The 16,913-nt window shown below is 38.2% G+C and overlaps 1 protein-coding gene across 1 annotated transcript in view; it reads left to right on the top strand.

Annotated features, from left to right (window-relative positions):
• The window catches only part of tmc3 (transmembrane channel like 3), a 40,685-nt gene that overhangs the window by 10,482 nt on the left and 13,290 nt on the right, over window positions 1–16,913 (top strand). Inside the window, exons 6-14 of the mRNA XM_026186713.1 lie at window positions 3,019–3,117; window positions 3,450–3,592; window positions 4,020–4,167; window positions 4,274–4,317; window positions 5,708–5,855; window positions 6,852–6,961; window positions 7,422–7,500; window positions 10,041–10,295; window positions 10,857–10,985. Coding sequence (XP_026042498.1) covers window positions 3,019–3,117; window positions 3,450–3,592; window positions 4,020–4,167; window positions 4,274–4,317; window positions 5,708–5,855; window positions 6,852–6,961; window positions 7,422–7,500; window positions 10,041–10,295; window positions 10,857–10,985 — 1,155 coding nt within the window. The remainder of the gene's footprint in view (window positions 1–3,018; window positions 3,118–3,449; window positions 3,593–4,019; window positions 4,168–4,273; window positions 4,318–5,707; window positions 5,856–6,851; window positions 6,962–7,421; window positions 7,501–10,040; window positions 10,296–10,856; window positions 10,986–16,913) is intronic.

The raw sequence follows: 16,913 nt of genomic DNA, 5'->3' as shown, positions 1-16,913 counted from the left end.
TGAATTGCACTCATTGGCGCCAACTAATTCAGACTCATTGCAAGATTTATGACTCTTAGAGATATCTATGATAGCAATTTTCTATTCATAAATGCGTGTTAACTTCTATTTCTCATACGGTGCTGTGAAAATGTTGAGTTTAACTGGCAATGAGTCTTTCACATCCTGCTGGAATTTGCTCCACTCTTCTTTACAGATATCAGTTACATTTAAGTCCAGAGTTTGACGAGTCTGCACCAAAACCACCAAAAAAGATCCATTTTTGATAAAGCATATAGTTCGTGCTGGATCGACTGTCATCTGTCAGATGATCTGGGGTCTTTGACCCTGCACTTGTTATTATACCCTCTGCATATCCCTCTTTATTCTTGTTTGGATTTTCATATTCTAGCCTTAATTTCTGGTTTTTTTTTTGTTGTTTTGTTGTTTTGTTTTGTTTTTCGGGGGGTCCATGATATTTTCAGGTTGTATTTTGTTTTCATAGTTGGATGTTTTCTGCCCATCTGTGTTCTCCATATCAAGTTTGCATTCTTGTGTCCTGTGTTTAGTTACGTCCTGTTTTCATTTGTTACCATGGTAATGTTGTGTGCATTGTCTTTAGTTTTGCTTGCCCTTCTCTCGTTAGCTAGATTTGATCTTTTATCCACCTGTGTCTTGTCTTCCCCAGCTTCCTCCCCTCTCCCTAATTACCTTGAGTGTATTTAAGCGCTTAGTTTTCCTCAGGTATTTGTTGTACTGTACTGTTTGACAATATTTTCTTGCAGGACTCTTTCAGCACATATCCTGTCCTTTTCTTTTCTTTTAAATTTAAATGTTAAATATCTTAAATAATAAAACCTACACAAATGGTCAATGATGAGTTTTGTATTTAATTTTTACCCCAGTAAATATATTGTTGATTTGTCCTTTAGTACAGATTATAGAATATTTGCAAGGCAAGGCACGGACAGTAATAGTGGGATGGGGGTGCACCTGGATATATATCTAACACTGACATGCAGACACAAGCAATTTTCTCAGACATAACTTACAATGTCATTCCCACTGCATATCTTGATCCTCCATTTTTCTGCTTTCTCACTTCATGGTTTGTTGGAATTACCACTCTGCTGTTCCTATTTGCACGTCTCACCTTTATCTCACCTTGCTTAGTGAATAATATTGTTTGCTATCAAACATTATAGGTTCTCATTTTCATGTTTCTGTATTGTACTGGGAATTGAGTGGGTGGCCGTAGCTCAGGTAGCAGAGCAGGCCACTTACTAATCAGAAGCTTGGTAGTTTGAGCTCTTCTTGTCAAATGTCCTTGGGCAAGACACTAAACCCATGTTGCTCTCTAATGCATCCATTGGAGCATGAATGCATGTTAATGTTAAATAGAAATCACTAGCATAGAAAGAGTACAGAAAAAACAGTGTTTGTGTGAATGAGGCAAGTTTGACATAGAGTATTAAAGAACCAGTCCATTTACCAATTATTCAACAGAGTTTGAATGTAGGGTCAGTCCACCGGAGTTATCACTGTCTTTCTTTAATAACACACTCTCAAAAACATTTACAGTGCTCCTCAGTCAATGTTCAATGTTCAGTTGTTCAATGTACTGCACACAGTGGAACACAGGCTTGTTTGAGCCTGTGCTGCTGAAGCTGTAGGTTTGCTCACTTATAAAGAAATTAACATCCTCCAAAAAACAAACATTTAATTTTAATCAAAAAAACCCCAGTAGAAAACATATTGGCTAAAAGTTAGAAATTGACTTGCATGGCCAACTGAAAGAAGTATTTGATCCCCAGGGAAAACATGGTGGAGAAACCCTTGTTGGTAACAATGTTTCTACCTCCGTATTTGACTGTGGGGACAGTGCAAGATTTCAATCTAATATGGCGCACTGTGCTTCAAATTGTGTTCTTTGTTTCTACGGTACTACCTTTAAATCATTAACATGCTCCTCCTGGTTGTTGTTTTATAATAATCACACCAACAGTTGGTTGATTTTTGAAAATAATAATACTCACAAAGCTTCTGGGTGACGATCTTTAAGCTCATTCCAAAAGGCAGATCTACAACCCCTCACATCCCATATGGAAAAGAAATAGTAAAAACTTACATGATTTACTCATGAAAGTGGCCACTTTCTCATTACTTTCATATATTGTTTTAGTAAGTATACAAAACATACAAGTTTCATTATATAATTTTTCAAGGGATCTTATATCTGTTTTTACTCTTGTATGCTTTTCATACAAGTTTCACACAAGACAGATACAAACTTTATAAGATTTATATACTGTATATCTTTTCCATTTGGGATGCTTTGACATTGCTAGGCCATTTGTATTGTTAACACCTGAACAACTGTCTAAGTAAACCTCATCACTCGGGCCACTCACACTCAGAGGCTACTCAGACCAAGTCCTTTGCAACTTGTTCTTCTATTGTATATATTTCTCATGTCTTTTTATCCCTGCTGTCTTACTATTTATGCTTCACACCTGCACAGTTGTTGTGGAGCACCAACAGTTAGGTTGTACATGTACAATGTCAATAAAGGGCTATTATATTGTATTAAATTATCTTGTTATGCAGGTAGATGGATGGAGGGATGAAAGGGTTATCAAAAATCCAACAGTAACACCAAGTTTTTTTTAATTTTAAAAATCACAACAGAGTTTCTGTAACCTTGCACTGATCTTTACCTAACACTAACGCTGCCATGTGCCTAAACCTAGCAAAACCGTAACCAGGAGGCATGGACTAAAAAAATCAAGCATAATGTTACAAAGTCCAGCTGCAGATCAGTAGGCGATCTTAATATCAGCTCAGCTCAGCTGTCAGCGAAACTGATGTCCTTGTACGAATTGTCAAGTCTTGCTATTGCTCTCTGGCTCTGGATGAAGGAAGGGGAAGTCCCAGAAGAGTCATACCACCAAATAGATATGGTCACCTGTAGATAACATGACTGAAATGCATTTTATTTATTACAATTACAGTGCACTGAACTATGTTTGTGTGCACTAGCTGCTGGCTGGAGCACCATTTGGAACAACAAGAAGTAAAACTATTCCCAAGGAACACCTGGCTTCAGCCCAGGACCTGGACACCATCTGGTCTCTTGGGGCAAGCTTCTTTCTTTTTACTGTTCTATCAATAGCACATTACTTACAGATAGACTAGAACATTATTTAAACATTGTTTTACTCCCTTTCTGACCAATTAAGATAAAACCGATCGAAACCTCTTCCAGTCCAAAAGTTGCATTAGAGTTAGAATATAGGACTGAGCAAGTAAAGACATAATTCTTTCATCCCTATATAAACATTTCATCTAATGGATACTAATGATCATGCTCCAACTGATTTCCTTTACTGTTTTCCTTTTCACCATTTTTATCTCTTTGTGTGCATTGCCATGTGTGTTTGTGAAAATGTGTTGTCTTTGATTCGTCACAGGGCTACCTCCAGTACTCTGTGTTATTCTATGGTTACTATGGCAGGGTGAGGAAAATCGGCAGTGCAGGGTACCGATTACCCCTTGCCTACTTCCTGGTTGGAATGGCTGTCTTTGCCTACAGTTTCATCATTCTGTTGCGAAAGTAATCATTATGCTCTTTAAAACTTATACTGATGCTATAATTATCTGATGGGTTAGCAATGTGATGTCTTAGAATGATTTCAAGTTTGTTAAAAATTGAGGAAAAACTGGGAAAAAAGAGTTAAAAGTTAATCTAATCTTTACTTATCCCTACTGAATCTATAACATTTCACAATAACATGGTCAGAGTAATGTTTAGCATAATTTCCAATCTTTGCAACATTTAATAATCAGCAACTTAATATAAAATAAAAAGGTCAGGACCCAATGTTTCCCAGCATAACATCGCACAAGGCATCACATTGTTCTCTTCTCCCTGTTGCTGTTAATGCTTCACTGATGGTGAAGGACTGTTATTATTAAAATAAAAACAAGATGTGCAAAATATATCGTCTGATAACATGCCCTGAAAAATAATATTTCTGCAGAATGGCAAAGAATTCACGCCTGAGCCTGGCCAGTGCTTCTGATGAAAGCTTCACTTTCTGCTGGAGAGTGTTCTGTGCCTGGGATTACCTGATAGGAAACCCAGAGGCTGCAGAGAGCAAAGGAGCTGCCATTGTTAACAACATCAGGGTCAGAGAAGAATGTAACTTGAACTGTGCAATTAATTTCTTTTTTAAGAACAAGATATTTAAATTATGACCTAAGCACAAGTGACTATCAATATTTTTCTGCACAGGAAGCCATTGTCGAGGAGCAAGAAAAGAAGAAGGATACCAGTCTGTAAGTGCTTGTTTGTGAGCATTGTTTTGTATGTTTTCTGTTTGTCCAGCTTCCTCCAGCTCAGTCTATTGAAGCTATAGGTGAGTGACTGTTTATTTACTACCCCAAGAAGTTGCTTCTGTTCATCTGGACGTAGCGTTCAATGCAGAAGCGTTTCGTCACTCAGCCAAGTGACTTTTTCAGCCTCAGCTGACTGCAGGTTTCCCCAACCTTATAAACAGTACATTTAGTGCATAATGACTGAAACCAGCCCACAGAATGAACAATGGGCTATGAGGTCAGTTTCATGATCATTAATATGCAAATATTCATGACCATTGATCAAAAACCATTGATTTGGTGAATGGCTGCAATCACAGCATTGTAAGATGGGCAGGTACCTCAGGCTAGGCTCAAGGCATGCTGAAAGATGCCTTTTGCTGCTACACTAAGGAATGTTTACTGTTCCTCCACTACCTCAACTCATCATCATAAAACCTTATTATTATGTTACGTTGTGTGTGTTTTTTTGTCACACTGTCACTTTGTTGCTCTTGTTTGCACATTTGCACGTGCACTTTGTTGTCTGCTGTCTGTTAACAAAAAAAAAAGTCTTCCTTAGATAGTTAGTTTTTGTTATTTATGTTGTAATTTATGTTAGGTCAGTCTGTCTTGTCTCTGCTAGCCAGCTAACTAGGCCTCTTAGTTAGCTAGTTTAGTGTTTTCTGTTAATTTATGTTGTAAATTTATGTTGCATGTAGCACCTTGGTCCTGGAGGAACGTTGTTTCGCTTCACTGTGTACTATCTGTATATGGTTGAAGTGACAATAAAGCCAACTTGACTTGACTTGACTTGAAGAGATTTCTTAGATTATCTCAGAAGATAACGATGAGGTGGCTGGGGAAGGGGAGGTAAATTCTGCTTAGACTGCTGTGCTTGGATAAATGACAGGAGATGGATGGATACAGATCTTTAAGTAGCCACAATTCCTTGAAAAACAAGTGCATGTCCTGAAACTGAAAATGGCAGTGACATGTAAATCATTGGTGACACTGAGCTACAATACTTTACTTTAGGCAGAAGTCTAAGTTGATTAAACCCAAAGATTTTCTAATGTTTAAAATCTATACATGTCCAAATCCTTGACATTTTATATTCTAGGTTCAGTGTTGGTATAGGGAGGCTAAAATCCTACAGACAGACTCATGGCTGAAGGTGGTCCTTTTGAAAGTCTATGTAAATAATGAAAGAGTCAGCAATAGCAAAAAGAGGCTGCAGTGACACCTTATCCGAAGTGTATGTTGTTCAGAACATCCAACATACACTTCAGATGTCTACTAAGAATAGTGCATCACAATTACATCCACTTTTCTAACTGATCATTGCCAATGACACTGTGTTTTCCCTCAGTGCAGTTCTGATCAGTCTACGGATCTTGGCCAACATCCTGGTGCTCCTCTCTTTAGCAGGGAGCATATACATCATTTACTTTGTGGTGGATCGTTCTCAGAAACTGGAGCAGGAGAAGCCGGAGCTGACGCTATGGGAGAAGAATGAGGTACAGGAACAGACTGGACGTCACCATCCTTATCATCAGTTATTTTAATTGGATAATCCAATATACAATACAGTTCTAAGGAACCACTGAAAGTGGAGACTTGACATGGATCCAGTGGAAGGCAACTACTAAATGTATATATCCATCTGCCAGGTTTAGAGAGCTTTAGTCACCTTACAGCAACCAGCTCACTCTCACAACAAAATGTGTAAGCTATGCTGATCAACTGTGCAACACACGTACATGTGTACTCTGTGTGCATACACACATACAGAATTTCTTTTTCTCAACAGAAGCTGTAAAACTGCTACATGCCTACATCTTTTGACCTGTTTTTTATAACACACATTGTTGCCCAAAGGATTTACTCATTCATTCAAATTATTGAATTCAGGTGTTCCAATCACTTTCATGGTCACAGTTGTAGAGGCATGCAGACTGCTTATACAAACATTTGTGAAATAATCGTTCTTTCTCAGGAGCTCAGTGAGAGGGCATTGCAGTACCGTGCAACCATCAAATACTCCGCAGTCAACCGCTAGTGGCATTATGCCACACTGGAAGTGACTGAAAAAGGCACGGAAAATTGCAAAGCGGGGTCAGCGGATACTGTGGGATGTAGTGGCCATCAGAGCTCAGGAACATTGCATAGAGCTTCATAGGTTTTCATGGGCAAGCAGCTGTATCCAAGCATTACGTCACTAAAGTGACTGATGTAGTGGTGAAAAGTACACTGCCACTGCCACTTGGGTGCTTATAGCCGAACTTCTTGCCACACACGCATAACTGAAAACTGCACCTAATGAGCATGTTCAGTTATTATAAACATTCAATGAATGAATTAATCAATGAATCAATTAATTAGGACCCTCGGAAATCACTGAAATTGTTAGAAACAATGAGACATATTTGTTACATGCATTTCAGTTAAAATAACAAACTTTTCTCCAACTACCAACTACCCATCAGTTACTTATGTATCCATCTACATTCCAGGTGAGTGTAGTGGTTTCTCTCATCACCATGATTGCTCCATCTGCTTTTGAACTGGTGGCTCAGCTGGAGATGTACCACCCACGAACCTCACTGCGATTCCAGTTGGCCAGGTACCATTGTCTAACCACAGCCTATAATGACACAATAATGGCATACTATACTATTCAGAAAATGAACGGAACCCTTACACTTTTATGCCAAAAATTCTAAGTTAAAATTTTCCCTTAACTTTGGTTAGTTATGTGACAAGTGATACGAGTTGCAACTTACTCAGGCCCTGCATGTTTTTAAAGTCTTTAATTTAAAACCTAAGTAGTACAAAAACTGGTTTTATGGTTTTTTAAAGTTTGTGGTGATTTTATGGGTAACTGGTATTAATAATATAGTTTCTACTAACCAAAGTTAGTTTGGTTTGTGGGTTAGGTTGTTTTGTTCTCAACAAATTATACAATGTTTGTCAGTAACAATTTTTACTTTGACTATTTCATTCATCAAGATCTGATGAGAGCCCTCATTAGAGCAGTATTTATATAATAACTGAAAGGTCTTACAATGCTCATCAATTTACAGGGTCCTTGTCTTATACCTTGGGAATCTCTACAGTCTCATCATTGCTCTCCTTGATAAAGTCAACAGTATGAGCTCTGCTGTGAGTATGTTAACTAGCCCCAGTTAAGAATTAGTTATCTAGTTTCAAATTTGAACACTATTTAGAAAATAATATAAGATTAATAATTTAATTTGCTGGTCATTCATTTTGCCACAGTTACTAGAAAATAGCACAAACAAGTTACCAAATATTTAACCATGGAAGAATTGCTACAAAAATCATGTTTTGAAAATGCAGTATTTAGTTGACCTTCTGATGAAATTAAAAAAGTAAATGGTAAATGGCCTGTATTTATATAGTGCTTTACTAGTCCCTAAGGACCCCAAAGCGCTTTACACATTCAGTCATCCACCCATTCACACACACATTCACACACTGGTGATGGCAGCTACATTGTAGCCACAGCCACCCTGGGGCGCACTGACAGAGGCGAATATTGATGAATATTAATATGAGTTTAAATCTGTATTGTGACTCAGGCATTTTATTTATTTTTTGTTGCAATTTATTATTTAAAAATATAGTGTGGAATTGATTGTTAAGGGGAGAAATATCACTGATGTAAAAGTCCCTAACTCACAAAATCTCATCAAATACAATACATATGGCTTTAAACAGTTAAACTGAGATACATATCATTCAAGTGAAAATTCAGTATGTAGGTTATTTTAATGTTGACATGAGCAACACATTGGACAGAAAATAACTGGTAAACTTGTTATGCTAACAACACAATTCCAGTGGTATTACTTTGCTACATTTTAAAGCCAAAGTTGAGACTTTAAGAAGGTAAACACAGTTCATTCTATCTTCAGTGTCTTTAAAATGTGTCCAGGTATTCTGTTTACTTTTTATGCACATAAACTAACTAGTTTGGAATCATTTTCTACTATCTTTATACTAATGCTAATGCTAATTGTGTAGGCTAAATAAGCTAATATGCTACAATGCTCAGTCCTACATTTTAGACGTCTAAATTCAGGGGTTGCATCCTTCAAAGGCCACATTTGAAGGCTGATTATGTCACAGCAATGCGAAGAAGACTGTTTTCCCGGGATCTGAAGGATCCATGAGGCGGAACCTTGGTGGCCCACTCTATCCCAAGATTCATTGCGCATTGGTGGTTCTAGAATATTTTTTGAAAAGGATGGTCCAAGGAATGCAGTCAAGGAATAAACTCAAATGTAATTGTTTTTATCTCACTCAAATATCCTGTAGCAAAAATATTAACAAGAGTCTAAAATGTCAAAATTCTACAGTTTCAGATGTGTAACGAGTTAGTGATGCTTTTAAAGCTTTTACATTAAAATATAAGCAGTCAAAAAACCAACTTACATGTTTTAGAGTTTGTGTAGATGCTATGGAAAATTGATACTAAATAAATCCAGATTTCCCTTCAGTTGTGTATAACTTTTAAAATCTTCTGCACATACAATTCAGTTTTGATACCAAAGCTGGGTCTGTTTAGTGGTGTGAAGTTTAATATGCTTCAGTGTTTGGCGGGGCCATCTGCCGTGACTGGTTGGGGTGAGAGAGAGAAGACGGAACAAAAGACATGCTGTGGAATAGAGCGACTGAAGGCTTTTCAGGGAGTTTTTAGGACATCCTGACATAACAAATTACAGTAGTCCAGCCTAGAAGTGATAAATGCACGAACAGGTTTTTCAGCTTCACTTTGAGACAGGGCATCTCTACGGGCTGAAATCTGTGCCATCAGAAACTGAAGTTGAATAAGTTAAATTTGAATTTGAATTGCTCGGATTGAATCTGAATTGTAACTTGAATAAATGTTTTTAAAAACTGAATTTGAATTAGCCTAATTTGAAATTCAATTTATTGGTTTGAAAAGGATCATCACTAAATTGAAATTGAATTTTATATTTTGAAATTGAATTCATTTGCTTTGAAACTGTATTTTATCCTTTAAAAATTTAGTTCTTGAATAATTTCAGATTCACTTCTCACCATTCAGTTTCAGTTCTCCAATTCAGTTTTTTGGGACTTACATCCGGTTCCGGTTCGAGAGTAATGAGCGCAGATTAATAGAACTACGTTTTACTAGCGGACCGAAAGTGTTACTGACGGGAATCTACAGCATCTTGAGCAGTGATTTGGCGCTGTATAAATATATAAAACATATAAATATATAAAAAATACATAATTATATATATATATATATATATATATAAATTGAGTTTAGTATCTTTAGCATTTTAAACATCTTTTCTTGACCTAAGTTCACACATAACTTAGGTTATTCTCATTTATTAACAGAAACCATTAATTGGTGGAAACTGTCATTAATCACAAGTAAATGTTATCTAACAAATCAATACACTACATCGCTGACAATTAAAATAGTTGTCTGTATTATAATTTGTGTATCTTTTCCTAGACTTACTAGGAACTATAGTTTGTGCATTGTTTTTCACAAATACGCTGTGATAAAGAGAAGAAGCTCCTTCTCGGTCATCATGGAGCTTCTAAGGATGCAGACCTTGAATTAAGAAATACCTTTGAAGTCACTCATATAATTAAAGCATAGCACACAGCTGTATGGATTGTGATCTGTCTTCAAGGTCCACGTGAGTAACAGTAACTGGAATGAGTCCAGCTCCTTTCTGGCCACAATATCTCATCCTGAGGGAAACAGCCTCTCCACCCTAGTGTCAGATATCTCCCTCTCTAAGAATCACAACAGCACCACAGCAACCATCGCCACAGTGCTGGCTGTAACCAGCAGGAGCAGCTCAGGGGACGTCTACAACCAGACAGCTGTGTTTGAAAAGAACACCCGACAACAGGATCAGTGCTGGGAGACCTATGTTGGACAGGTTTTGCTTTCTGATTGGATAACGGTGTATATTTGTGGAAATGATAAAAATATATATAAACATTATGACCACCTGCCTGTTGCCAAAACATCAAATGATAGTGATGCATTGTGTATTCTAACACCTTTCTATCAGAACCACTTTTTCAGAATTGCTTGAGCTACAGTAGCTCATCTGTTAGATCGGAACACGTAGGCAAGCTCTCCTCGCCATGTGCATCAATGAGCCACACGAGCCCATAACCCTGTCGCTGGTTCCCAACTGTGAAAGTGGGAACACCCCAAAAGCTTTGGAGCTCCTCTGAACCAGTCCTTCAGGTTGCTCAAATCCTTACGCTTGCCAAACTTTGAGGGCAAAATATTAACTTGCTCACTAATGTATTCCACCCAGTAGCAGGAGAGATAATCAGTATTATTCACTTAACCTGTCAGTGGTCATAATGTTATGCCTGGAATATATGATATATATATGTATGTGTGTGTGTGTGTGTATGTAAAATAAAATACTTGTATATAGTATTTGTAAATTTCCCTGATGAATATGTGTATATTGTGTCTTTAGGAGATGTTGAAGCTGTCCATCATTGACATGATCTTCACAGTGGCGAGCATCCTGCTCATTGACTTCATCAGAGGTCTAGTGGTTCGCTACCTCAGTGACTGCTGCTGCTGGGATTTAGAGAGCAAATTTGTAAGTTGGTTGCAAGCTTTTGCTTTTACAAAATTTAGCAAGTAAATGCTAAACATGAGAATTAAGGTATTTATTCTTATTCTATTGAATGGAATTCTGTATACATACACAATACACAGGTCATAATGTTTCAGACCTGAAAAAGGAAATAGACCCAGAGAATGATTTCTTCTCCAATACTGAAGACATCAGCTGTTGCTGCCACAGTGATGAACAGTTTAATCACACCATTAAATGATAATGATAAATGATCAATAACGTTAAAGAATATTTAAATCAGTTCACAAAAGCTTTCAAAATTATTGCTGTATCTGAAATATGGATTAATGCAGAAACAGGGATGGACTTTCAACTGGACTTTTCAACCCAGGAAAAGGGGGGGGGGGGGGGGGGGGGGGGGGACTGTGTACGTGGATAAAAAATAGATTACAAGGTGGTGGAAGCTATGATAACTGTGTTTGATAACTTATTAGTCAATGTATAACAATTGAAATTTGCAAGGAATATAAAAAAATGTTCTAATTTGCTGTATATATAAAGCACCAGGGTCTAGCGTTCAAATTATATCAAATCAGATATATTTATCTGTGGTGACTTTAACATTGTCCTGTTGAATTAAAAAAACTCATAAAAAACGAACGAATTAACACAACAGTTGGGCTATCCTAAAATCACTAGGCCAAACAGAATTACACTTTATTGTGCCACCCTAATTGATAATAGTTTCAATAATTTTTTTTTCCAGTTTTTGCAGTTTGACAGTAATCACAAGAGACCACAACCAGGGGAAAACCAGAAAACCAGAAACATCTGACAGTCAGTATGGATTCAGACTGAACCATTCAACTGCACGGGCATTAATTGGATCAGTCGAGCAGATTAGAATTCAATTCAATTCAATTTTATTTATATAGCGCCAAATCACAACAAAAGTCGCCTCAAGGCGCTTCATAGATACAGAGAAAAACCCAACAATCATATGACCCCCTATGAGCAGCACTTTGGCAACAGTGGGAAGGAAAAACTCCCTTTTAACAGGAAGAAACCTCCAGCAGAACCAGGCTCAGGGAGGGGCGGGGCCATCTGCTGTGATTGGTTGGGGTGATAATAATAATGGATTGGATTTATATAGCGCTTTTCAAGGCACCCAAAGCGCTTTACAATGCCACTATTCATTCACTCTCACAGCCACACACTGGTGGAGGCAGCTACAGTTGTAGCCACAGCTGCCCTGGGGCAGACTGACAGAAGCGAGGCTGCCATATCGCACCATCGGCCCCTCTGGCCAACACCAGTAGGCAAGTAGGGTAAAGTGTCTTGCCCAAGGACACAACGACCAGGACAGAGAGCCCGGGGATCGAACCGGCGACCTTCCGGTTACAGATGCAATTCCCAACCCCCTGAGCCACAGTTAACTCATTGGTGTGTGTTATCTGGCTTCATGGACAGATAGAGCTGGGTGTCATCTGCATAGCAGTGTAAATGTATGCTATGTCTTCTGATGATGCTGCCTAAGGGAAGCATGTATAATGTAAACAGAATTGGTCCTAGCACTGAACCCTGTGGAACTCCATAATTAACCTCAGTGTGTGAAGAGGACTCTCCATTTACATGCACAAACTGGAGTCTATTAGATAGATATGATACAAACCACTGCAGCGCAGTACCTGTAATACCTACAGCATGTTCTAATCGCTCTAATAGGATATTATGGTCGACAGTATCGAACGCTGCACTGAGGTCTAGCAGGACAAGCACAGAGATGAGTCCACTGTCAGAGGCCATAAGAAGATCATTTGTAACCTTCACTAAAGCTGTTTCTGTGCTGTGATGAGCTCTGAAACCTGACTGAAACTCTTCAAATAAGCCTCTGCAGATGATCTGTTAGCTGTTTGACAACTACTCTTTCAAGGATGTTTGATATAAAGGAAGGTTGGAGATTGGCCTATAACTAGCTAAGACTGCTGGGTCTAGAGATGCTTTTTGAGTAAAGGTTTAACTACAGCCAGCTTGAAGGCCTGTGGTACATAGCCGATCATTAGAGATAGGTTGATCATATTTAAGATCGAAGCATTAATTAATGGCAGGACTTCTTTGAGCAGTTTTGTAGGAATGGGGTCTAAAAGACACGTTGATGGTTTGGAGGAAGTAATTATTGAAGTTAACTCAGAAAGATCAATTGGAGAAAAAGAGTCTAACTTAACATCAATGGTACTAAGAGTAGCTGTAGATAATATTACATCTGTGGGATGATTACTGGTAATTTTTTCTCTAATGATTAAAATTTTATTTGTGAAGAAGTTCATGAAGTCATTACTAGTTAACGTTAAAGGGATGGTTGGCTCAACAGAGCTCTGACTGTTTGTCAGCCTGGCTACAGAGCTGAAGAGAAACCTGGGGTTGTTCTTATTTTCTTCAATCAGTGATGAATAGTAAGATGTTCTGGCTTTGCGGAGGGCTTTCTTATAAAGCAGCAAACTATTTCTCCAGGCTAAATGATGATCCTCTAAATTTGTGACACGCCATTTCCTCTCCAGCTTACGAGTCATCTGCTTTAGGCTACGTGCTTGAGAATTATACCACGGAGTCAGGTACTTCTGATTAGAGACCTTAGTTTTCACAGGAGCTACAGTATCCAGAGTCGTACGTAGTGAGGAGGTGAAATTATTAACAAGATAATCGACCTCTGTTGGAGCAGCGTTCAGTTAGTTGCTCTGCTCTGTGTTGGTACAGGGCATTGAAGATGATAACAGTGGGTGGATTATATTCTTAAACTTAGTTACAGCGCTTTCAGAAAGACGTCTACTTTGATAAAGTCTACTCTTCACTGCTGTGTAATCAATTATTGTAAATGTAAATGTTATCAGGAAATGATCAGACAGCAGAGGGTTTTCAGGAGACACTGTTAAATGTTCAGTTTCTATGCCATATGTTAAAACAAGATCTAGAGTGTGATTAAAGTGGTGGGTGGGTTCTTTTACATTTTGAGAGAAGCCAATTGAGTCTAATAACAGATTAAATGCCATGTTGAGGCTGTCATTTTTAGCATCTACATGGATGTTAAAATCACCCACAATAATTATTTTATCTGAGCTGAGCACTAAATCAGATAAAAAGTCTGAGAAATCAGACCTCTGTGTAAGGCCCAGGTGTATAGATGATAACAAGTAAGACTGGTTTCTGAGTTTCACAGCTGGGGTGGATGAGGCTAAGCATCAGGCTTTCTTTGTGATTGTTTGTGTTTAAATTGCTTGTTGCTGGTTTTTAGTTTGTTTTTTGTCTTTTTGGGAGCTGACACAGTCTCTATGGAGATGGGTTTTTGGGAGGGTATAAATGCTACACAGTAGAAACGACATGCAGCCGGAGTATTCCTAAATCTTACAATATTTGATGCAAGTGATTATGAAATATTAATTAATAAACTGGAACGATATTTAATCAGAGGGGTTGTACTACATTGCGTGAAAAATTATTTGACCAGCAGGAAACAATTTGTGAGATGGGAGAGTAATACTCCTCATGTTTGGATGTTATCCAGAGTTCTGTCCCGGATCCAAAACTATTCACTATTTAAATAAATGACATTTGAAGGGTATGTGATCTATTAAAAATACACATTTTTGCTGATAACACAAATATTTTTGATATTGGGGGAAATCTAATGGAAATGCTGAATATGATTGCTATGATAAAATATAGTAAAAATGTTAAAAATAAAAGTGGTTTGAGAGGAAAAAACTATCATTAAATCCAGAGGTGTGGACTCGAGTCACATGACTTGGACTCGAGTCAGACTCGAGTCATTAATTTTATGACTTTAGACTTGACTTGAAAAAATGTTCTAAGACTTGTGACTTGACTTGGACTTTTACACCAATGACTTGGGACTTGAATTGGACTTGAACCGGTTTACTTGAAAAGACTTGATGTTTTACCCCAAATATAAAATGTAACATGCATATAGAGATTGAAAATGTGATGTCATTCTGGGGTAGAACCACAAAGGATTCTGGGAACTCGTGGCAAGAGGTACTAGCGCACGCAGGCTTTTAATTGAAATCAGTTATACAGCGATAAAAAGAAACACAAAAATGTCAAGAAGCTGTTGTATTATTAACTGCAATAGCCGGTCGCATGACAGCCACGGGAAGCCGACGGGTAAAGAGATCGGTTGTTATCGGATTACGTCGTTGAAGAGAAATTGTTCGAGCCATGTTTCCGAAGTAACAAAGACGCGATGGATGGCCTGGATTGCAGCCATTCAAAGACCAAATATAACGTCCCAGAACACTCCAGCTAACAGGCTAGTCTGCTCCAAGCATTTACACGAAGGTCAGTGTTTTTTAGTAGTTAATGCGTCATTTTCATAACATAATTGGTGATATAGGTTACAAGCAAGTCTGGCGCTGAACAGAAATTGTCGCGCTATGCTCCTTTATTTATTGTGCATAAATAGTGAATTGTCCTGACACAATATTGTGTTTCGCTTCTGTTATTATGGTACATTGACAAAAACATATACTTTTATTCACAGGATAAAACAGGTTTTTTGTATCACTAATTGCCCAGTACGATTACAGCATACAATATTATTGTCACTGCTACATTTCTGTGATGCTACCAGAAATTATTTCCACTGCTAATTAATTACCGTTGAGCTCAAAGGTCCTATTAATAAACGGTTAATGAATGTGTATTTATGACGACAGTTTGTGAGACTGGTAAACTTATGATACGTACGATGGTCTTTCGTTCTACACGGTGCATTTCAAGGTCCTGTACCCATCCGTCGGTAAACTGTACCTGGGCTTGTTGCAGTGACCTGAAGTTACTAAACTTCATGAGTGTATGCACTCACTCCAAGAACCATATGATTATAAATATGCATATAAATATGCTACGATGAGATAGCTGACTTCATCTAACTAGCAAATGTTGTCCAGGCTACGTTGGTGATGCAGTTTTTTTAATGTGTATGATATTTTTGTCATGCGATTTTAAAGCCGGTCCTACAACCGCATCCAAGAATGACATGCAGCTTATCTCAGAACTGTCGGTGAAAATTATTCTTGGAGCTAAGTTTAATTGAGCTGCATTTTAAAGAGGTGCAATTTCACAATTTGTGTATATTTTCTAAGTTCACTATTTTGTCATGTGTTGAGAAAAACACAGATTTTAAAATTACATGGTCTAATATTTACATTTAGCATAACTGCAACATGCTTTTTTCGTTTTTTTTAAAGACTCGAAAGGACTTGAAATTCAAAGTTTCAGACTTGTGACTTTACTTGGACTTTTACACCAGTGACTTGAGACTCGACTCTGACTTGCCTGACATTACTTGAGACTTGACTTGAGACTTGAGGATAAAGACTTGAGACTTACTTGAGACTTGCAAAACAATGACTTGGTCCCACCTCTGATTAAATCTATCCCACGTTTTCTTAAGCCTCAGTAGAGAAGCTGAGAATTCCCTGTCCCCAGTCACCTCCTCTAGCATGTATGGAGGAACAGCAAGGCATTCCCAGACCGAGTGAGAGATATGATCTCTCCAGGGTGTCCTGGGGCCTCCTCTCAGGGGGACATGCCTGGAACACTCCACCCAGGAAGCATCCTGGTCAGATGCCTGAACCACCTGAACCGGCTCCTTTCAATGGGGAGGAGCAGTGGTTCTACTCTGAGCCCTTCCCAAATGGCCGACTTCTTCACCCTATCTCAAAGAGAGAGGCCATTCAATCTTCAGAGAAAGCTCATTTCTGCCGCTTATATCTGCAGTATTATTCCTTTGGTCACTACCCAGTAGGGATGGGAAGCTGGTTCAGGTTCAAAAGCTGGATTTGTCATACTGTGTTGGTGCTTACAAAACCACCATGAAAGCTCAAAGGTCTATATGCATATTTTAGAGCAATATATGATTTGATCCAGATG

This window comes from Astatotilapia calliptera, chromosome 1, assembly GCF_900246225.1.
Source record: "Astatotilapia calliptera chromosome 1, fAstCal1.2, whole genome shotgun sequence".
NCBI classification, from domain to species: Eukaryota; Metazoa; Chordata; class Actinopteri; order Cichliformes; family Cichlidae; genus Astatotilapia; species Astatotilapia calliptera.
Note: the sequence above shows the minus strand (reverse complement) of the source record. Positions and strands in the feature narration are given on the sequence as shown.